At 43.7% G+C, this 22,753-nt stretch overlaps 4 protein-coding genes across 7 annotated transcripts; 2 read left to right on the forward strand and 2 right to left on the reverse strand.

Annotated features, from left to right (window-relative positions):
- Positions 1-1,198: 1,198 nt before the first annotated feature.
- On the reverse strand, positions 1,199-3,811 carry PIH1D2 (PIH1 domain containing 2). Its single transcript, XM_075723404.1, has 5 exons — positions 3,644-3,811; positions 3,396-3,519; positions 2,619-2,864; positions 1,802-2,067; positions 1,199-1,685 (listed from the first exon to the last, which is right to left on the reverse strand). Exons 1-5 carry the CDS (start codon positions 3,809-3,811, stop codon positions 1,464-1,466), a joined length of 1,026 nt encoding a protein of 341 aa, XP_075579519.1. The 3' UTR covers positions 1,199-1,463.
- A 399-nt stretch (positions 3,812-4,210) lies between these two features.
- On the forward strand, positions 4,211-9,622 carry NKAPD1 (NKAP domain containing 1). Of its 4 annotated transcripts, XM_075723269.1 has the most exons (6): positions 4,211-4,304; positions 5,383-5,483; positions 6,636-6,791; positions 7,373-7,426; positions 8,239-8,790; positions 9,400-9,622. In XM_075723269.1, exons 1-5 carry the CDS (start codon positions 4,236-4,238, stop codon positions 8,759-8,761), a joined length of 903 nt encoding a protein of 300 aa, XP_075579384.1. In that variant the 5' UTR covers positions 4,211-4,235; the 3' UTR covers positions 8,762-8,790; positions 9,400-9,622. The 4 variants fall into 4 exon arrangements, with proteins under 4 accessions (XP_075579384.1, XP_075579383.1, XP_075579385.1 ...); XM_075723268.1 differs by having other exon boundaries at positions 8,239-9,622; XM_075723270.1 differs by having other exon boundaries at positions 6,639-6,791; positions 8,239-9,622.
- An 852-nt stretch (positions 9,623-10,474) lies between these two features.
- SDHD (succinate dehydrogenase complex subunit D) lies at positions 10,475-17,007 on the forward strand. Its single transcript, XM_075723273.1, has 4 exons — positions 10,475-10,532; positions 10,612-10,716; positions 12,894-13,038; positions 16,088-17,007. The coding sequence occupies exons 1-4, from the start codon at positions 10,475-10,477 to the stop codon at positions 16,251-16,253; spliced, it is 474 nt and encodes a 157-aa protein (XP_075579388.1). The 3' UTR covers positions 16,254-17,007.
- A 2,194-nt stretch (positions 17,008-19,201) lies between these two features.
- IL18 (interleukin 18) lies at positions 19,202-22,171 on the reverse strand. Its single transcript, XM_075723230.1, has 5 exons — positions 22,109-22,171; positions 21,913-21,922; positions 20,529-20,666; positions 19,581-19,726; positions 19,202-19,448 (listed from the first exon to the last, which is right to left on the reverse strand). Exons 1-5 carry the CDS (start codon positions 22,169-22,171, stop codon positions 19,233-19,235), a joined length of 573 nt encoding a protein of 190 aa, XP_075579345.1. The 3' UTR covers positions 19,202-19,232.
- Positions 22,172-22,753: the final 582 nt, after the last annotated feature.

A 22,753-nucleotide genomic window follows, 5' to 3' on the forward strand; every position in this document is an offset into this window, starting at 1 on the left:
CTCTAGTGAACCTGTGTTCTATTAAATGTTTGGAATTGACAACTACTAAAACATGTTCCAGTGCTTTTCTGTTCAGTCATGTGTGGCTTACTGTACTGCTATAGCACAATCAGAGCTGTTTAGCCTTTCAGTCTGATAGTGAAACTCACCCTATTAACCTTAAATTGTAATCACAAATGTTCCAAAATAATACATGCTTTATTACTATCATGCAGCAGTGAACTTTAATCTTCCTTGCTGCAGTGTTCACCAGAACCTCAAATTCTGGCTACAGAGACTTTTCACTTTCTTCTGCAGTAAGAACACTAAAGAGTTTATCCTATGGAAATGCTGTCTGAATGACTGTCAGGCTCTGGAACACTTGCAACTCAAAAAATCCTATCCAGTGTATGTGCTTGGAGTGCTGATAGTGACTTCTGGTACTGCTTGCCTCCTGCAACAGGCCAGCTCAGCTCATGTAGTGGTAGATTTTCAGCTTGACCTTGCAATTATAACCACTGAACAGTATTTCAATGCGGCCTTCTAAGTTGCTTTGAAACAAAGAAGGGGGAAAACCAGGAGTTACTGCTCTTTCGTAAGCCTGTATTTTAAAGTTGCAGCTCAAACCCAATTTCTCTGTTTCCATTTCTGATCTGATGAATGTCAGTGCAGAAACTTGGTTGTAGTGCAAATGTGTCATAGAAGCTGTAAGGATGACATACTACCAAATCAATCATGAAACTGAGATCACTTAAACTTTTGCTTGTTCCTTTCCCAGTTAATTCTAGTAATGCTTAGTAATCCTTGAAGTTGTTTTGTGTTGCTTTGAATTACTTTGTATTTTGTGCATTAGTGTAAACTAATGCAGATAGTTTTCCTAGTTGAAGTGCTCCAAGATTGTTTTTGGTTGCTAGCTTCACACTAAGCATTCCTCAGCTTTGAATCTCTATATGCTGTTTTGAATAGTATGGAATAGGTCTGGTTTTTTATGGTCTCATTCAGAGATTACCAAACCAGTAAGAAGTGGGGTCAAGCATATTCAGTGACTGAAAAAGACTACAAAGCCTATTCCAGTTAAGATCAGCAGGAATTGTCCTGAAGAGAACAGCAACAGCATGCAGGGCAACTTGTAGAACTCTGTATGACACACCTCTGCTGGTTGTTCCAGCATTAAATACATGTGAGAGCATGTGAATCCAGTAATCGATTTATTTAGCAAAAAGACTTAACAACTTTTATTGCTGTACCTTAAGGCAAAACAAATGATGTAGTAAAGCATGTATGCATTTATGGTTCATTACTACAGCTATTAGCATACTCAAGTACTCCTTGAATATTTACAATCTTTAATTATTTTTTTCCTAAGTTTGGTGGTGCTAGTATTCCTCCAGACTTCCTTTTCTACATGCATCTTCTAAAGGCATTTGAGGTATTCGCCCCTGAAGATTAGAAGGTCAATAAAAAAAACCCAAACTCATCACCACCTAAAAGTTAGGATTCTCATTCTGGGCTTTTGTTTTGTTCTGACATATGTGAACATGAACTGGACAGAATGCAGTCTTTAAGGATCTGGCTTGGCAACTGGCACTGATAAACAATACCCGTTTTCCTTTGTGAAATACTGCTGTAGTTGTTTCTTCATCCACCAATTCTGGCAGATCTAGTTGTAGTTTGTATTTTTCGGGGACTTCAATGATTATGTCATCCTAAACCAAGAAAATGAAAACACTTGATTAACTATTTGACAACGAATTAGCAGTGAGCATTTCTAGGAATTGGATACTAGACAGAAAACACAAGGTTATTCTTTCTGCTATCTTACCTTTGATATTCTCAGATCACACTCAGAAACAGAGCTAACCTTAGGCAATTCAATTTTGAGTTCAATTTTGAGTGGTTTCTTGTTTGCATCCTTCACGGTGGTAATTTCATAGACAGGGGTACTTAGCTTCTCTGGCATTTCAGTACTGGTAATTTCCTCTATCAGATGCACTTTAGACTGTGTCACACTTTCTTCCTTCAGCAGCACAGGAGCATTGCTGCAGTCCTCAGCTTCCACAGCGTGTAGCAGCTCATTGAGTGTCAGTTCTTTCAAGAAAAATAAGTTGTTCACACATACCACTCAGTTACTAGAACCATACTCTTAAGCCACTTGACAAATACAGCGCTAAAGTTTTAACTGTGATTAACTGTTAACTAGCAATTTTGTCAGCTGAAGATTGTTACTGGTAGTTTCTCCTTCGCCCATGACTTGGTTTTATTGCCAACAGGTTAACAGTTGTTGTTTTCAGACTAGTAGTTAGAGCAGCAACCCCTTTTACTCAGGTTAGAGCAAAGAAACTTAGCACCTCAAAGGATCAAACCCTAGCAGAGTTCCCATGTCTAGTGGATATAGGATAAAGGGAATTTGCTGTGCTAGTGTCACTACAGTTTCTCAATATCAGAGATGAATACAGATAGGCCAGCAGGGTTAAACTGATGTCTGGTATGAATACTACTGCCTTATTCTGAATTCTTACAGAGAAGCATTTGGTTTATGCTTACGGCAAGAATTGGGGTTAGAGAGATGAGGCTTGAGTAAATTTGTTGGAGAATCTGAACAGATCCTCGAACAAAAGTGACAGCAGATCTCTACATACCCTTCTTAGTGTTCTGACTGAGATGTGGAGTTGGCATCTGCCTTCCTTTCAGACGCTGCTGCATTGTTTCCAGGCTTCCTTTCAATTTGAATGATTCAATGGTGTACAAATAAGACAGAATAAGGTTGCATCGTTCCTCAACGAATTTAAGTGTCAAACGGATCAAGTGTTCCATTTTTTCTGGGTTTTCTTCTCCCCTCTGAAGAACATCTGGGTTATATGCAATATCTATAATGCTGTACAGGTCTATAAAAATAAGTTATGTGTCAGAATTGTTGCTATGGAACCATGTGCTGGTGTTCTTTATAATCACTTGATTTAAAAGCAAAGGAAATCAATCTGTGGCTTCTGGGCTGAGATCTAATTCTATCAACCTCGCCTAGAGATGACAACTCTTCATGTGCTGACCCTGCAGTCTCCGTGTTCCCGGAGGCATGGGAACATGATCCAAGTCAACATGAGTATATGCGGTCAAAGAGATTCCTAGTGCCTAAGTATTTTTCGGGATTTAGATGCGTGCAATTTTTGTGTTTCTTCAGTTTGGTTTGGTTGTTCCCCCCCCCCCGCCCCCCCCCCCCAAAAAAAAAAAAGGAAGGACTCTAAAAGAGTCCCTGCTGAGATATGCCTGCGGCATCCTTGCTTGCTGCCCCTGAGCTAAGAGCTGGCCACGGCACAGCACCACCCTCTGTTGCAGCGAGAATCTGCGTGATTGCCATGCACTGCCCTACTGCAGGACGAAATGCATTCGGGGCGAGGCGCAACTCTTTTGGGACGTACCTCCGTCGCCAGACACTTCTTCTAGCGGCCCCGCACTGACAGGTGTGGGCTCACTGGGGGCCTTGGGCGCCGGGACCCTTTTCCAGCCGCAGACGTTGATGAACAGCGGCTCCCTGACAGCGCCCTGCAAGAGACCGAGCCGCGGCTGAGCGCCCCGCCCGCGCTGTGCCCCTCGGGCCCTGCAGTCGCCCCCGGACCCGCTCCCAGCACCCAAGCAGGCGGCCGAGCCCCACAGCCCGCGCACCCACCGCGGGACGGGCCCGCAGGCACAGGTGAGGCTCCGGCGGGGCGCAGAGCCGCTCGGCCTCGGCGCGCTGCTGCCGCAGGAGCCGGCGGTAGGCCTGGGGCTCGTTCTCCGCCATCTCGTCCAGCAGCGACCAGAGCTGCGCGGCCCGCGCCAGCGCCTCGCCCGCCATAGGCTCCGCCGTCGCGTAGCGACGGCAACCGGAAGGGCCGCGCTCCGCGGGTCCGCCCGCCTTCCCCGTCCTCCTCCCGCTTTCGCGCGTTCCGGCCCCGCGATCGCCATCGATCACCCTCGCCCCGGGCCCGCCGGCCCCGCGGCGGAGCCGAGGGCTGCCCGGCTGGCCCCGGAGCTGCCGCGGGCCCCAGCCGCGACGACCGCGGGGCGGAACGGCCCGGCGGCGGCTCGGCGCCCCGGCGCGTGCTGCCAGGAGGAGGCCTTTCGCGGGACCGCTTCCGGTCGGGCGGCGAGACAGGCCCGGCCGCTCCCGTCCCTTCCTGCCCGGGGCTGCGGGGGCGCCCCGGCGAGCGGCCCCCGCCCGGCCCCGGCGTGGCGGGCCCGGTGGGGCCGGCGTCCGCGGGGCCGTGTAGGGCGAGAGGATGTCCCGGGTGCCGGTGGGGAAGGTGCTGCTGCGGAACGTCATCCGGCACACGGGCGCGCACAACAAGGTACGGCCTCGGCGGCCCCTTGTCCTCGCTTTCCGCGTGGCTCCTCCGCCTGGCTTTCCCCGTGCCCTCCTCTGCAGGCGGCTTTTGGCCGCGGGTCCGAGCGGAGGCGCCCTGGGCGTCACCCGGGCGTCGCCGTGCGCCGTCTGCGCGGCCCGGTGGTGCGGAGCTGGCGGCCGAGCGGGGATCGGGGGCGGGCGGAATGCCCGAGTTGTGCTGCGGCGGTGGCGAGAGCCGGGGCGTTTGCGGAGAGGAAGACGCGTGTTGAAATCAGCTACGTAAACGTCGTTAGTCCCACTTTCATTTTAACCCTGTGTTTCTTGAGCTCTCATCCTGGAGGGGGAACGTTTACCTATAACATTTGCCCTGTGAAAAGCCTGTTCTCTCAGGGCTTTCATGAAAGTTACAGTTTGCCTTTTTAAAAGTAGTAAGCCTTTAATTGTTTTGGTTTTTTTCTTGCTGCGCTGTGTGTGTACTTCTACTTGCATCAAAGAATTTGAACCTTGTGTTAATGTGCACAGGCAATATTTTAGTGGGAGATTACAAAACTCTGTTAACTTTAGCAAACCCTTTGACTAATTCCTGACATAATTCAGCAGGTCCAACTCATTCATTTGTTTATAAAATCACTCATTTACAGTCCGTGTCCATAAACATAAATCCGTGCCAAACCACTCCCTATTTGCATGCTCTGTTTTTTCAGCCTGTAGTGTAACTTCTCATTTTGGCTTGGTCTTTCCAGATGATATTTATATACTGAATTCTGTAAGAGTACATATGTTTGGGATGGCAATGAATGACAAGGCAGGGTAGCCAGAACAGCTGAGACAGATAGAAAAATCAGGCAAACCCACCATTTCTGATGCAGTTACCCATATGTGCTTTGTTAGGGTATTACCATAAAGAGATTCTCCTTTTGATTATCTTGGTTATAGCTGGAAATAATAATCTGTTTCAGTATGGTAGGAAAGCTTGCTGTGAATTTTGTTAGCGGGAGTGTTGAGCTAGGAGCTGATGTTATGTGCTACATGTCTGTAAAGTTGCCCTAATGTTACACCTGTTTCCTTTCTGTGACTTTCAGATTCAGGAAGAGACAGAAATGTGGAAAATAAGGGAGTGGGAGAAACAGACAGAAGAGACTTACTGGAAAAGGCAAAGCAGAATGCTGTCGGACACCTCCAGGTGGGTTTTAGTTGTGTGGAGGAGGTAGTTGTCTTGACTTAGTTGCTGAACCCTTTTGTGTTACAACCCTTTAAGAGCATTCTGTGATGCCTATGTGTTTACAATATATGAAGACTACATAGACTACAGATACATTGATCTTCTCCTTAATGAGTTCCTGGAAAGAGGTCAGAACTGTGTTTAAGTCTGACGTTTTATCTCTTTGTCTGGATGTATAGTCTTCAAAATACAACATTAAGTAGGCCTCGCTCTCTGAAGCAATGGGGGTAGGAAGTGCTCAAATAATATGTCAGAATGTTGTGAGGAAACTCTAATGTATTGCCATTTAGGTTAGCAGTAAAAAAACCCTCTTGTGGTGTGGAGTCCTGCACTATTATAACACACCAGTATTGACTGCTGCTCGTGTGGTATCTGTTAAATCATTCTGACATGCCTGAGGATCTCACAAGCTACGTGAAAATAAGCTAGGGTTTTGGGGGGAGGGTTGGGGTTTTGCTGGGGGGTGAGGCTTACTACCGTGAAGGCTTTTCAGAAGCGTGACTGTCACAGGAAGTGGTTTTAGTATCTCAGGGGAGAACACCTTTCAGACTTACGCTAAGTCCACAGCTGCTGCTTGGCTCAGGAAGTGTGGCATTTCAAGTGAGAAACAAAACTAGAGCCACAGGCATGTGAGATCACTCAAAACTGTTGATGTTTTCTGTGGATTTGGGGTCTTAGTCCTGGTACCTGATCAAATTGCAATTCTAGTAAGTCATTCCTACTTCTTCATTTCCCCTTTGCTGCTTTTACTAGCCTATGTCTCACTGCGTATTGTTAGTCTGCTCCTGCAGAGTATTCTAGAGGAAGAGAACTGCATTTGTTGTGATAGGCAGGATAACCCCTTCCTCTTAATTTTGCATTGTGAGCATCTCTGTCAAGAATTTTGCTGTGCATAGAGGGCCGTAGTAAGTTTTGAAAACCAGTGTTAGCTACTGAACTGGTTTTGTGAGAGCTGTTAATGGTGACTGTCTGTTAAAATGATAGCTGGTCTTCTTGCATAGATGGACATCCAAGACTTGCTGGATTTTTGCTCCTCTTGCTGGACTAACCCCTTGCTCAGAAAGTTTCTCCATCAGAGCTGACAGCTGAAGGACAACTGTTCTCTTTCTGCAGCAGTCGGATGCGCAGTGATGGCTTTGATGAGGAGGGCCACAGAGCTGACTGGAAAACAAAGAACTCGCAGTTTCTTGACCCAGTTGAAGATGATCTCCTTAGGGCCCGATCCTGGAATAAAAAGCTGTATGAATGTGAAGCCAACATGCCGGACAGGTCTGTGGGGGAATTAATGTTCTGTGATTATAACTAATCAAAACACCTTTCTGGGGTCCTGTACCAAAAAGTTAGTATATTTCTCTCTTCAGTACGTAGTCCTGTAAAATAATGCTTGATCACATTTCGAGAATAAGTAACATGCACAAGCACAAACTCTTGCAGTGTCACAGAATACCTCATCTGAGTTCATCTATACAGTTCCTAAGTCATAGTAAGCAGCAAAAGCTCAGCCTTAAGCTTAGCAACTGAGCTTAGTATTTATTACTTTGCCCAAGGAACTTAAAAAAAAAAAAAAAATCTCGATAAATGCAAGTTAGTGCTCTCGAGGGTTATTTTAAAGAAATTTGAGTTGTAGTCTTCCCTATTTAGAAATGGAAAGGAGACTGAGAACATAAGGTGTATTTAAATAGTACCAACCAAATCAGTCATATTTCCTTCCTTCTTTGTTGGGAAGGTTCTGATAGCCCTTCTTTGCTATTTAAACTCATGTTCATTCTGTGGCTCTGCCTTTTCAGAATTACATTTTTTTTCCTTAGACACCTTGTCTGTTTCTAATAGTTGGTTCTGCTTTCTTACAGATGGGGTCACAGTGGCTATAAAGAGTTGTACCCTGAAGAATTTGATACGGATAGGTAAGGCAAGCAGGCTTACTAACGTATCTGGAATCTTAGTTCTGTCAGGTTATGCGGGGAATTTCACAAACCTGTTTTAAGTTTTGAATATAGATCAGCCTTGAATGTAAAGCAGCACTGTTCAGTTACAGACACCCACTGAAAAAAAATCTAGTCCGTTAATGTGGTTCCCCCTTGTCTGAATCTTAGGAGGGGATTGCATCTTTTATAGTAATTAGACATTAAGCTTTAGCCTGAGTTACTAAAATGCTATGAATCTGGAAGGTCTGTCTGGGCCAACAGAGCCAGAGCAGTAGGCTGAATCCAAATTGGCTCAGTATACACCCTCTCAAATATCAGCTCCAGGTTCTCCTTTCCATTATAGTGTACCTGTATTTTCTGTGTTTCTCCTTATTTGGAGAATATAAATTCTTGCAGTATCCTGGAGAGTGGAGACTTAGCTGTAAAATAAGATTTTAGAATTAATTACTTTTAAACTAAACCTAACAGAATCATCAGGTACAATACTTGTCAGGCTTCCAGATTTGAAGTAACCCGCTATAAATGAGTTTTCATCACTCAGTGGCTTTCAGTACACATTCTCCTTGATTCTTGCTCAAATATCTTAAACAGGGGTATTAGTAAGGTGTGGGCCCAAGCTGTTAATAAGCACTTGAAACAAAAATGGAGCTACCGCATCTGTCGAAGCATCTGCTTCCCTGCTCTAGCCAAATGAATTAATGGGCTTGCTTAAAACTTTGAGACAGAAAAGGCTCAACTCTTATGTGCTTGCCTGTCTGCTTCCTTTTGGTCATGCTTTGTTCTTTTTACAGTGACCAGCAAGAAGGAGATGAACAAAATGCTATCAATGGGAAGAAGAAATCTCATCTGGGAAAGCAAACTGCCCGTGAGTCACACAAACGGAAAAAACCAAAGAAATCACACAAGAACAAGCAAAAAAAGCGATCACACAAAAAGCGAAAGAAAAAGAAAAAGGAGCAGGGGAGAACATCATCAAATTCTTCCCGGGAGAGCGAGTGCTCAGAAGAGGAGACTTCAAGCACCCGGAAAGGGAAACACAAGCGCAAGAAAAAGACCAAGAAAGTGCCTGCCAGGGAACCTAACTCTTCCTCTGGGCAGGAAAGTGACTTTTCTCATGCAAGCAGCTCAACCACCAGCAGCTCCGAGGACAGTGAATCCGAGGAGAAAAAAGAGAAACGGCCCCCAAAAAAGAGAAAGAAACGTCACAATTCTGTGTCAGAGAGGCACAGTGAAGTACCAGAGAAGAGGAACAAGAGGAAGAACTGGAAAGTGGCCGCTGATGAAAAATCAGAGGATAGCTCAGATGAGGACTGATGAATCCAGGCTGCAGCTCAAACAATAAGGTAGAGGACAGAGGCAGGTATTTATCTTTCAGCACTGCCCCATGGTACAACTTGTTTCAACACTGTGGTTTATGTACATCCTGCCAACCCACAGTGGAGAAACTGAGCCTTGGCAGCCTCCAGTAGGTGCCCTCTTGGTTTTTCATTGACTTGACATTCAGAAAACCAGGGGAGCAGTTGCCTGTTTGACAGGTTGGCTAGTCCTGCCAACTTTACATTCTTTTTCTGTGACAAGGTTGACCTCTGATGCACAAAAACGTTACAGGCTATCTGCAGGGGGAAAACAGGCATGTTTGCACCTTTTTTTTTTTTTTTTTTTTAAATTAAGTTTTAGCAGATTACTTTTTTGGGTTACCAAATCAATGACCAAGCCTTGCAATAGGAGAGGGGAGAGACAAAAGTGTGGTAACGGAGGAAATGTCACTGGATTTAACCTTATGGTAGCTTTGTCTTCCCATCCTCCAACAAAAGCAGACCTGTGTGGCAGTATGCACGCGGTCAGCTGGACACAGAAGGGAGCATGAGGGAATACTCCCATTCCAGGTGAAGGTGCAGTGACTCCTTCCATTAACGATGAAGAAAAGACACCAGTGTGTTTTCTTGTTTTAGACTTCTCCAGATCCTGGCATGGGCTGGCCATTGTGTCTACCTTTCCTTCATTCTCTCCAGGGGGATGCTGAAACCATTTGTGCTGACAGAGAAGCCTCGGTGGGTGTTGTGTTCTGTCTCTGGTCTGCCCAATGTACTACTGGAGAAATTGGTACTGGGCTGTTCTCCCTGCAGTTGAACAGTCAAGCCTTTTAACAAAATAAATAAATTCGGACATGTTCGATGCTTTTGTCATTGTTTTGGAGTAAAGCCCAGGGACAGAGCACAGGCCTGAGAAGTCTAGGTGGTCCTTGTGTTCTCCCTGTGCCATGTGTTTCTGCTTGATCAGACCAGGCGGCTGTGGAGGGCTTAGAGGAGAAGTAAGGGAGGCTGGAGTGGAAAGTAGCCATCAGGGAAATGCACTGCGCTGATGTGAATGTGGTGTCAGTGACGGAGCACAGCTCCAGCTTTAGTCTACACCTGAACAAGTACAAAACAGTGTCGATGCCCCTAGGTCCTCATTCCACGTCCTGCTTACTGTCCCTCTTTAAGCGAAAAGACATTCTCTGCATGCCCTTGTCTGCTGGCTAGTGCAGACTTGTCGAAAGCAGTGCTGCAGACTCGGCTTGCTTTCAGCTGCTGGCTCTTCCCTCGCAGCCGCTTCTCTGCCGGTCAGTCGTGCAATAGCAATGCAACTGCTTTACGTACATCACGGGAACCGTCCGAGGAGCTTATTCTGTATAGCTTCCCTCGTACAAAGACTTTCCATCCGCAGAGGTGCAGGTGAGGAGCGTCTGGACGCGCCGTGGCCGTTGCCGTGGATTCTTCGGGCTGACCGAGCGTCTCCTCCGAAGCAGCGCGCCCGCTGTCCCGAGCGGCTTTGCCGCAGCCGCAGCCGGGCGGGGCGCGGCCCGTCTCGGCCTCCCGCCGCCGGCGGCCCCGGGCAGGCCCGCGGTGCCCCCCCTCCCCCCGCTCCGCCACCGCCGCAGCGCCCGAGCCCTGCCGCCGCCGCCGCCCCCCAGCCCGGAAGCGGAAGGACCGCGGCGGCCGCGGCTTCCAGCTCCGGTGCGCGGTGCCCTTGGGCTGGCGGGGGACGATGGCGGCGCTGGTGCTGCTGCGGGCGGGGCAGGCAGGGCCCCGCGGCGCCCGCATGGGTGAGTGCCCGCCGGCCCCGCGCCCCGCCGGCCCCGCGCCCCGCCCCGCCCTGACACCGCGTCCCCGTTCTCTCCGCAGCTCTCCTCGGGAGGACCCTTCGCCGCCGGCCCGCGGTCCTGGCGGCCGTCGCCGATCGGAGCGCTCCGGCTCGGCAGAGTCACGGCCCCCCCCAGCAGGGCCACGGTACGTCCCGCGGCCCCGGGCGGCCCCGGCCGTGGTGTGCGGGCGGGGGGCGCGGGGGGGGGGCGCGGGGCTCTGGGCTTCGCAGCTCTGCCAGCCGGCGCCGGGCCGCGGCGCCCCCGCCCTCCCAGCGATTTCTCCGGTGCAGCCCAACGCGTGTTCTCGCTGTGCCCGTTACACCCGCCTCTGGTCGGCGTTGCCCGCGCCTTGAGCCGGGCAGGAGACTTGAAGCGGCGGGTGTGAGCGACCGGGGCAGAGCGCTGACGCGTGGCACGGCAGTTCTTGGCTGAGGCGGGGCTACTGATGGCGCCGCGGCGTGTGGCCGCCGCCTGCCGCAGCGCGCTTGGCAGCCGGCAGCGCGGCTGTGCCTTCGCACTCCGCCCGGCTCCGGTTCAAAACACGGTACCTGTGTCCCCGGTTCAAAACACGGTACCTGTGTCCTTGCGCTGCCGGGGTTGGGAACTGGCGTTAGCCATGTCGGCGCGGAGCTGGCGAATGCTGCAAGTCTGTAAACGGGAGACATTAACTGTGTGTTAAAAAAGTAAGTCTCTGCTTATTAACAAAGGTGCTGGTGGTTCTTTCGAGTGCGGAAAAAAAGGTTGAAAGATTTTAAAAGACATCAGAAAGAAGGTTTAACATTTCTTACAGTTCGGGAGCATTGCAGTTGTGATTTCTTTCTTGAACGGTAGAGCTTCTGATTCACTGAGGTTAATCTGAGAAGTCTGATCTGCAGGCAGAGAGTATTTCTTACATAGTTTTTTCCTCCCTCCGTGTGGTAAGACTGCACAGAGGTGATGAAACATCACCATACCAAGACCAAGTTCTGGTCTGTCAGTTGCGCAACTAAATGTGAGAAATGTTGTGACCGGAGGTTAGGGATGTTTTGCAGTCTTTACAACGCAACTTAGAAGTGGAAAGGATGATTAAATGCTTGTAAAAGATACTGGCTTAAACACAGCTAAACCGTTTCCTTCCTTTCTGTTCTGGACTTTGTATTAACAACAAACTTCATGCCTGTGCTGCGAAGTGGTTTTGGCCATGGAGTTCTACAGGGACAGCTTATTAGTCCACAGCCTAGGTCCATTTCCTGGTTTAGTTCAGGTTCTTTGCTTTCCTTATCTTGTCACTTTTCTAAATTTCTTTCTCCTTGCAAAAATGAAAAACTTTTGCATTTTGGTTTAGATGGATGGGTGATATCTGTGTGTTAGGTAAGCACTTTGGGGGTATTGTATGATAAAGGTTATTTTCATAGAGTCAGTTCTTGATTCTTTTAGCCTGGGCTGATGCTGACATTCTGGGTCAAAGTATTGCTTATGGTGTTAGGGTTTTGGTTTGCTCCAGAACCTTCTAGATGTTTTTTTGGTTTTCTTCCTCCCTAATGCTATTTGCATGCTTCTAAAAGGTAAGAGTTGGTTACAGAGCTCCCTATTTCTATTTCTAGAGTCATCTGTTATGTGGTTCAGATTGTACCCAGCTGAGTATCAATGGAGGACTGAAATCCTTTGGTCTTCAGGCTGCTTCTAGGCCACGTATCACTGTGATGGTCCCAGAAGTTTAATCTGCTATTTACAGTTAAAAATAGCAATATTGTTTCCTGGGCAGAACTGTGCACAGAGTTGTCATAATGTGCCATTCACTGGAACTTGTAGTTGTGTCCGTCTGGATCTCAAAGCCATTTCTCAAAAGGTGGGAGTAGTAAATAGTACGTAACAGTCAGGGAATTCACTAGACAAAAAAGGCTTTGCCTTTGGAGACACTTGTTAGGTTAATGGTTGGACCGGATGATCTTAAAGGTCTTTTCCAACCTAAATGATTCTATGCTTCTGTGATTCTTTCCTGTGATGGTTGACTTGGACCTTAGTCCTGAACCACAGCTTGTGAAAGTAGGACTGGTGTTTATTTTGACTTTACCTGTTGAGCTTCTGTTCTTTTGTAGTAAAAGCTTGTCTGTCTTAGCAGCAGCAAAGAGAGGAATATTTAAAATTAACCTTTTAGATATTGTAAAATAAATATTTTGTAGCAGTAATTCAAAGGCATCTAGGCTTTGCTTGGATGAAAGCTTAGTAATCAGGTTGGAGAGAACATGTAATTGTGTGGTGCTGATCAGGATGAGGTATCTGTTTTTAAGGTTGCAGCACTTTGAACTGGAACTTTGCATTGAAAAATATTTCTCCTTACAGGCAGTTCCAAGGCTGCGTCTTTGCACTGGACAGGTGAGCGAGCTGTCAGTGTCTTCTTGCTGGGTCTTCTTCCTGCAGCCTACCTGTATCCTGGACCAGCCATGGACTATTCACTGGCTGCAGCCCTCACTCTCCATGGCCACTGGTAAGCACAACAGGTCCCTCAGAATTAAGAGTAAAGTCTGATAGTCACGATGGCTCCAAGCCTTAGGTCTTAAATCTGTATATGGCAGTAAGCCCACTGACTTATTTCCTGATCTAGTATAAAACACCGGGAAGGAGATGCAAACAAAGCCCTTACTCTTCAAGTTCTGTGACAGTTGTGATCTTTGACAAGACTAGTTGTACCTTGGTCTTCCTTTGTCACACTGTTCTCCCAGTCAGAAGGCAGGATACATATTACTGTTAAGGAATCCATAAACATTCTCTAGTGTTCTTCTACACAGTATCTTACCTTAGGAGGACTTCCTTGCCGCTGGCTATGTAGAATCTTGGACATTTTTATCTTGTAGAAGAATCAGTGTTGTATGAACAGAGGGAACAGAAGCAGGACAGATCTATATAAAACAAGTTGTTCTTCTAAGGTTCTGTGCTGTGGGCTGGCTTCGTACATCTCAATGGTGATGGGATTCTGCATAATAAAAAGTTCATAGCAAATATTCCACTAAAGAAACTGAGACCTTGATAATTATTTTCTTGATTCCTGGGAAATGGATGCTTGCTCTTGTTCTTCTTGTTAAGTTTACTTCTGCTGTGATCTTTAATGTGAGTAGGCTAGACGAGTCTAGGTAGGAGCGGATCCATCTGCATGGTTGGCCTAACTGGCAGCGTTTACAGTCTTGAGGTGATACTGGTCTGTAGTTCCTTGTCACAGGGATAAAGCGGATAAGCAACTTGATGGTACTTTGGGATGCCAGGTTTTCTGAAATCTCAGTTTTGCCCTTACAAAGTTGTACCAGGGATTCTTGCACTTTCTTCACTGTGACTGAGAGCTTCTTGCCAAAGCCCTCAAATCTAGTACAGAAGCAATCTGAAACGTGGCTATCCTTGAACATATTTGGCAGAGCTCTTTCAAATATAAAATAAATAAAGCTAAGCTTGCCTGCCTTTGGAGCGTTTCTTCACTTGTTTGGTATGTGCGTGTTGGTACCATACTGGATGTGACCATGTGGGGAAATTCCAGGCAACGGAACAGGTTGTTGCAGGTTGATGTGTTGAAATGGGTTCTCTGGAAGACATTTTGTGTCAATGCACACACATTTGATTCTTTAATGAATGTCTCTTGTTGAGGAAAGTGTCGTGATGGTTTATACTAGAAATCCCTTTTCCATAAGCAGTGTGGGGACTTCCCCCATCAGAAAAATGTCTTGCTGCTTGGGTGCAGCTCTGCTGGTAACTTCAATCAGAGTGAATTCCTCCCCAGCTTGTGTGGGTTTTTTGTTCTCTTTTTAAGCTGGAAAGTTTCTCCAGTATTAAACTCCTATCTTGCAAAACATTCTCTTAAAAACCTAAAGGGGTTCCTATGTAGGAAAATTCTCCTCTTGTACTTTCATAGGTGTTCAGTGCTAGAATATCTTTAAAAGAAAAATGATCGTTTGCTTGCCATAAACGTTAATTTGATTGCCATAACAGATCAGATAATCCCTCTAGTAGCTGATCAGAAACTGCAGAGGAGTATTGCCTATATTTTTGAGGGGTTTTCTTTCACCTTTTGCTATGTTTTTCCTTAGGAAATCTTGTCCCAAAGTATGTTGGAAATAGTGCTCCAGATACTTAGGTGGTTATCAGTCCAAACACTAACCTATCAATAGCTTACTGAAGATACCTGAAGCCATGTTTATCTTGTACCATTTTTGCTGGCTTGTAATAAAGATTTGTCTGCCCAGTGAAGCTGCTGTGTTGTGAGCTAGATTATGCATCTACCACACATCTGCTATTTCTCACTAATTCCCTTTCTTGTTCTCAGGGCCACTGGTCTTTTCCCATGAGGATTTTGTGTGAATTAAGTAGCGTCCTGTCACATACCCATTTTTCTGAGAAGTCTTAGTATGACTCAGTCTTATTGTGCTATGCAAAGAAAAGATCTTATGAAAATCCCTTATCAACACTACAGTTGAAGGGCAGCCTGTGAATCCCAAGTTAAGTATGCCTTATTTATCTGCACTTGGAAGGCTTGAAGCGTGGGTAAGTGCTGCTTGCGCTCCCGACCTTATTCCACTTCCAGTCATAAAAAACAGCTGTAATAGTTTGAGAGTAGTTGCCTTTCAGCCTGCTTCCACTTTCTGCTTCTCTTCTGTGTGTGCAGGGGTTCCTTGCAACCCTTTTCTTGCTTTTGACATCTTTATGGTATTAGAACCCCATCTAAGTGAAACCGAGCTCAGCGTTCACTTGCAGTGGCATCTGCTCCAGGACTTTAAACCTTGCTAGGTCACTAGTGTGTCTTAATTTGTGGGACACAGGTCCTTCAGCTTCAGGCTAGACCAAGGCAAAATCTAGGAAGAAAATTGTTGCATTAAATAGGGTTCTCTTTTTTTACCAGGTTGACATCTGTCATTGCAGAAAACAAATCTAATTGTACTTTTGGGAAGAGAACTACCACATTGGTCGAATAGCATCCTCTGTCTTCCTGTTGCTGGATAGTTTAAATCTGGACAAGAGTTCACTTCCAGTCTGACAGATGTAGAAAAAACCCAGAGTATGCTAATTTTTTGGTTGCTACTATTTTCTAATCTAAATACGTATCCTGGAGTCTTCTGTACATTTGTGACAGTGGCTGGTCCCAGAGCCACACATTGCCATTCAAGCAAGAAAGGTATTTCCTTTGTTACTTTTCTTCAGTCCTTGGAAGTCAGATAAGCTGCCCACTGTTTCTTGGAGGCAGATTCTGCAGATTCTATTGTTGAAAGAGCTGTGCTCAACACCTTGTTTCCTCAGTACCATTAAGAAAACTCTGAGCCAATATGTATATTTCTTAATAGAATATGTGGAATGTCGTTTTGGTTTTTTTAAAATAGATGTATCTTCCTTTGAGTGGGAGCTGGGCATTCTTTGGGAAAGGTTGATGATAGCGGGTGAAAAAAAATGATGTGTTTGATTCATCTTAGTAGAATGCTCACATAAACTGGGTGGATTTCAGTGAGGAATGCTCTTTCCTGATTTAATCTCTCCCCCCACCCCCCCCCCTTATTCTGCAGGGGTCTTGGACAGGTTATAACTGACTACGTCCATGGAGATACACCCATTAAATTGGCCAATACAGGTCTGTATGTACTGTCGGCCGTTACCTTTGCTGGCCTCTGCTGCTTCAACTATTACGATGTTGGTATCTGCAAAGCTGTTGCCATGCTGTGGAGCCTCTAAGATGCAACCGAGTCCCTGACAAACATGATTGTTCACTGCTGCCTCTGCTTCACCATATTTTTCCCAACGTGTTTAATGCAAAACAAATGAATAACCAAGGGTCCATAGTATGTACATACTGCAGCAAGTTCAGAGATAGTCTTTTAGAAATGAATATCCAACAGCAGTAAAAATGTTAGAGAAGTACATTTAAAGTGGATAATGTCCAGGTGAGTGTGAGTTGATTTAAGCTGCACTGTAAATTGGGAGGAATTAATTACATCAGTGACAGACTTACATAGCTGAAGGTAACTTCCCTTGTAATGGCAGCTTTAACAAGTGTTTTGCTAACATATAACAAAATAACTGTTGTTTGGTTTCCTATATTGTAAAACAAACTTGACTTGTGGAAAATTGAACTGTTATTTCTGACATCACAACAACTGAACTTTATGTAGGGCACACCCTGTAACTCTTTGGACCCTGAGAGCTGATGTAGAAAAGGGAATACTTTTTTCTTAATCCATACAATAAAGAATTTACAGAAATTGTGTGTGTGTGTGCTTCTGAATGATTTTTACTACTTTTGGGTTACTTAAAATGTTTTCTCTGTGGATAGGTTTGTTTTTTTTTTTCCTTCTAAAACCAAGTTCACATACTAATTCATACTGTTACTGTTCATACTGTTACTCTGCGTTACTTCATTTAGATGTTAAAAAATAAAACTTTTTTTATAAATATGTATTGTCCTTAATACTTCAAGAGGTGACTTAGACTTGATTTAATACAAGAGCAATGGAGCAATGTCCATTAGAAAATACAGCAATAATTGACTTAGAAGAAAAGACTTTTGCAGATAAATTTTAGGAGCCATAAATAGCATATGGCTTTCACAGTTTCCCTGGAACCTGTATGTTCATCTGCAACATTTTTTGGGGTTTGTTTTTCTAAATAAACATAAGTACACATTTTCCTTTGTGACTGAAAAGACAACAAACACACCCTTTCTGTCATACCTTGACATGAGACTGAGGCAGCATTCTTTTCTATGTCTTTAGGTTTTAGGGCATTTTAGCAGGGGTAAATGAGATTCTGGTTTTTAACTTCTCTCCTTTATCTTTTCTGACTTTCCTAGTAGTAAGGAGTGGTTAATTGTTTCCACATTCTAATGGTACTTCTGTGGTACTACTCAGAGGAAGAGAATTGTGTGTTACCATCAGTCTGATTACGCAATAAACAGAATGAATAAGTTGCTGTTTGAATTCTACAAGACTTTGTGATTTAATTTTTTTTTAAGTCTGGAGTGGAATATTTATTTATTTATTTACTTACTTATTCATGTAACCATGGGAAATACTATGTAGCTGGCCCCTTTTGCTAATCTTGTGGTCAGAATTGAGATGGTTGCTTCTGTCTGATGTGATCTGTTTTAGATAGCAATGTAACATTCATTATTTTGTCATAGTGAGGCAGGTGCGTATGTATGAGTCATTGGTAAGTACCTCTGTACAATTTGAGCATGTATTATAGAAAATGTTTGTCATTTCCTCTTTTGAGACCAAACAGAAGATGCATCTGTATGTGCTCAAGAATGTATTTAAAGCCCCTCCTGTGACTTCTTCCTAAGTGACAGTGCACTCGGTGGCTGTACCCGATTCTAAATAAATGGTTTCTTACTGCCTCTAGGTGCTCCTGTAGCAACTAGATAGGTGAAATGGCAGGGGCAGCATAACACAAAAAGCTGAGACAGTCAGGGTTATCAATCACAGCAGTTTTCATGTCTATGCTTTTTTAAAGCCCCTGAAATTACAGTTTTGGTTTGTTTTTTACCAAAATGAGTCTTGAGACTTATCTCTTCTGCAAATTTGAGGATTTTCCTCCATTTCATGACAGATAAGAGGCCTTCCTGTTTTCTCTGATTACTTCTCCCTGTATGGGGTACGACAATTGTACCAGCTCTTCTGCATGGCAAGTTGCATGGCAAGACCCAGGACCCCAGCTGCAACCAATGTTCAGGTTATCACTACCTGGTGTTGGAACAGAAGAGGAAGACCAACACTTACATGTAGAAGAAAAGAATAATACCTGCCATATAAATTTCCTCAATATTAATGTAATGCATTCCAAATGGTTCGTTTTGGTTTTGGTGAAATCCAGTGCCTGCTTGGCTCTGAATGTGAAATGGAGTTCACAGCCTGACCCCAATGTACACTGCGTTTTCACATACGCGGAGTAAGATAGGGTCCTTATGGGAGCCAGCCATATCTACATTTGTTCCAAATTATTAGAAGGACAAACTGTGTTTAATTTCATCACTAACCTACATTTTACTGTTAATTTTTAAAAACCTTTACATGAAAGCATAAGTCTTTTTTTTCTTGGGCCTTCTGAGGACAAACAGCTTTATTAGAACTTTAATTGTTCAGGTAAGCTAGCAGTTTTCTAAGCAAAGATTGCCAGCAAGTTAAAAGTTGTCTGTTGTTTCTAATTCAGTTGAAGGTGAGAATGTCACTGTGTAACTGAGATTGACGAAGATACTCGGGAAATAATCTTGATGCAAAAAAGTAATGTCAAAGGGTTTATTGGGCAGGTGCATGGTCTGCTTATGAAACCTGTTACTTTAAGCAGTTTTCTCTCCCTCCCCAAAATAGGTCTCCTTCATCTATGAGACACAATTCAAAAGCTGTTTGATCAACAGGCAGTAAATTTTAGGGATCAAACTATACATGACTATATAGGCATGCACATTCTTGTTTCTTCACTGTGTAATTTTCTTTCCTTCTATCTGACTGGAAAACATTCTTCTGCTGCTTTTTGCCAACAATTTGAATTTATTTTCCTTTGTAAGATGCTCATTTTTTGTATTGACTTATGGTAGCTAAAAACATAAAACTGGTTTGTCTTGGATGAAGAAAGAATAAGATTTCTTTTATAAAAGCCAAAATATATTTTAAGACTGCTGAAGTACGTCATAGGTTGCGACTTTCATTCTGACTGAAGTTAGAAACTTATCTTCATGGTTTCATCCACTTCATCTTCTCTTGACAGTTTCTTCAGAATTAATTTTCTTAAGGAGCCTTCTTCCTCAAAGGCCAAGAACATTCCTTGTTCTAGTGAGTATTCAAACTTAAATGCTCTGGAGCTACAAGATGTAAATGTCTTTTTGAAAAAGATTACATTACTTTCACCAGGAATTTCTTTGGGAACTTCTCCTTCCTGAAGAAGAAAAAGGGAATGGGTTAGCCCCAACACAAGACCTGAGCAGTTTTGTTTCAGCTCATACTTGTTTGAATTCTTTATTTTGCCTACTATTTACATATACATAAGCTATGGAAAACAGATACTTACCCTAAATCGAACTATCATTTTTCCACATTCTTTCTCACAACACATGTAATAACTTTTATCTTCTACCTGGACACTGAATGCAACAGGCATCCCTGCTGAAGGTGTGGTAGTTTTGTAATAGTGAATGTTGAAGTGCATTCCATTGCCTAAATAGAAAGTGTTTATTATTAATCATGTGCTCAGGAGAGAGCTGCAACAATTTAACATTACGTCTTACCATTCCAGTGGCAACTGCTGTCTTCCCAGGATACTTTTCCTGACAGAAGAGCCAAGACTTTAATTTTTATGACTGCCGGTAGCACATATTTGACTTTCTGCAATCATTCAATAACCGAGATTTTGAATTTGCAAGAAAGCATGTGAGGTTACCAGTTAGTAGGGGTAGGATATTAAAATCCTTTTATGTGCATGCATAAAGTGAGAATTGGATTTGTAAATAGTCATCTGTAAATCAGATTATATCTGTATATACGTGATCTGTAAATAAATACCTTCAACAAATACAGTTCTGAATGAATTGCTGACCCCCCCCCCCAAAAAATATCAAAGCCAAAACCGTAAGTACATTGTTAACTACTGCCATTAGAAGAAAGAGCTTTTAGTGCTAAATACATTGTCCGTTTAAACCTAATAATGATTTTTTGTAATCCAACACACACACAAAAGGATTAAGAATTTAGTTTGTGATCAGAGCTAACAAAAAATCTTACCAGCCCTTTTCTGCATGGGACATCCTGCAGGCCTCAGTCTAATCCAGGAATCTAACCCATTACCAATGCACAAGACACAAAATTTCAGTTCTGTTAGCTTAGCTTTATTCTTACGAATTAAGTTTAAATCTTTACTCTCAGTCCCATCATTTAGAGTCAGTGATTACAAAGAACAAAAGCACATCTAGAATGAAGAAACAGTGTAATGGTTACAGTATATATTTGAAAAATGGTGTACCAGATTTCATCTCCTGATCTGTCACGTCTTCGAAAGCTGCCATGTTTAAATCGGGTCGAACCACAAGCAACTGGCTATTTACATTTCGAAGGACTCGGTGGAGAATTTTTTCCTTACAAAACGCATCGCATTCTAGCCCTGTAGAAATATTAAGCAAAGAGGGTCAAATATTTTAGCTGTAATCTCCTCAGATCTTAACAGTTTGCTACAGGCTTAACCTTGTCATTAAGGATACCAGGTGAAATAAGTTCTCAGAATGGCAATCATACAAAATGGAGGCCACGTCATTCTTTCCATCTCTGGCTTGTAGCAATCCAGGCAAGACAGAAGGATTTCCCAGAATACAGCAGTCTGTATATGTAAGCAAGAGAAGCTACTGTATCTGTTAATGAGAGTTAGGAAGTAACAGTTCTCTCTTTTGCCCAACAATTAGAATTGCATTTAAAGGTCCTTTTTTTTAAAAAAAAAAAAAAACAACAAACCACACACTTGTTTTTTAAGGCACACAAAGCATTTGTGGGTTAGTAAGTGTGAGCAGGTTAGTTTGGGTAAATTTGGTAATTAATAAATGATGAGTTTTCAGCTTACCATCATCATCTTGGTTCCAAGTGAGCAATGAAAAAAAAGGAAAGAAAAAACAATATGAAGCTCTGCCCCCACAAAAGAAACCATTTTCTACACGGTTTTGTTCTGCAAGGTTGGAAGCCAGCCAGCCTCCTACACATTTCCAATTGTACTCCCCAGTATCACTAACTCACCAAACTGAGCTGTTCTAACTACAGAGAGTGTTTTGTGAGCATAACAAACTTGACAGAATGACAAAACCACCAGTCATTTGAGAACTGGAGTTACCACCAAACCAAGAGGTATGCAAAATATTTTAGGGTTACTTAAGGGTGAGCAGCCCACGTGAGTTTAAGCCAAGGAATAAATGGCATGCAAATTTTTGTTTTCACTGGCACCTTTATTCTAAGTGAGCAAAAGGACAAGAAACAGTCATTACAAATTGCTTCTAAAGAAAAGACTGTTTGTTCTCTAACTAACTTTATCCTATAAGATTGGAAGTGATCCACTTTTCGAAGTCCACCCAACCGCAGTCCAACCCTTCTGAGTGTCTTTTATGGGAATGTATTTTATGAAGCAATGATTATTCCACTGACTCAAATACGTGGCTAACAATGCTTCAGACTGAAGCTTATAGGAACATTAGGTGAGATCAGACTGATAAAGGATTTTTTTTTAATCAGCATTCAAACAGAAGAAGCTATTTAAATGCTTAAGGTGTTCAGCAATAACATAGTACTGACCTGTTAACACACTGGGACAGCTGTCTCAAACTCTGATTCTTTTTGCAGTGAACAGCCTAGCTCCATAATCTAAGAACTATCATTCTTCTAAGTGGGTGGGGATTGTGACTGCTTTGAGGATTGCTTGGGTAACGGGGGGGGGGGAAAAACAGGATTCCACAAAACCAGGGATGCCAGCCCAAGGAAAGGACTGAATTGTATATCTACTTTTGATCTGCTATGCAGAAAGAAGACACAGTGCATCTCTTTCAGCAGTAGGTAGTAATTACCTGCAAAATAGAGGCAGAAATTTTTGCCAAGTTGTACCGCGCACACAAGAATCTCTTCACCACTCATCTTCGCTCTGCCAAAAACATGTGGAAAGTATTCAGAGTTAAGAAAAATGCTTCTTACTCTATAAGGCAAGGGAGTTCTTGGGCTAGTTCTCTTCTATGCACAGTACTATAATAGGGCTGGCATATTTCACTACCTGTTGAAAAACAGCTTTTTTAAACAACTGGTCTCCTCCTCTGTTGCCTTTTATCATTATTTAGAATAACATAGAGCATCCTTCAAGTTCTGCAATTTTACAAAACTTCATTGACTCACGCAATGTTACACAGGAATAAATAATAACTCATTACCATTTTGCCTTGCTCTGAGAATGCTAATAAGTAGCTCCATGAACATATTTCATCAAATTAGTTCTCTTCTCTTGGGCCTGCAAAAATTATCTTACTATCCCATGGTCATTTGATTTTCTGTTTCTAATTTTCAAATAGGGAAGTGACTAAGACTGCATTAAGCACCCTGTTACTGGTCATTAAGCCATTAAAGTTATATTAAGTCTACACAGACTGATCTTTCCAGGTTCCCTCTATAAAAGACAGAACTTCCAAAATACCCAAAACTTAAGTCTACCTTAGACTGCCCCTTGGA

Source organism: Pelecanus crispus, chromosome 19 (assembly GCF_030463565.1).
Source record: "Pelecanus crispus isolate bPelCri1 chromosome 19, bPelCri1.pri, whole genome shotgun sequence".
In the NCBI taxonomy this organism is placed as follows: domain Eukaryota; kingdom Metazoa; phylum Chordata; class Aves; order Pelecaniformes; family Pelecanidae; genus Pelecanus; species Pelecanus crispus.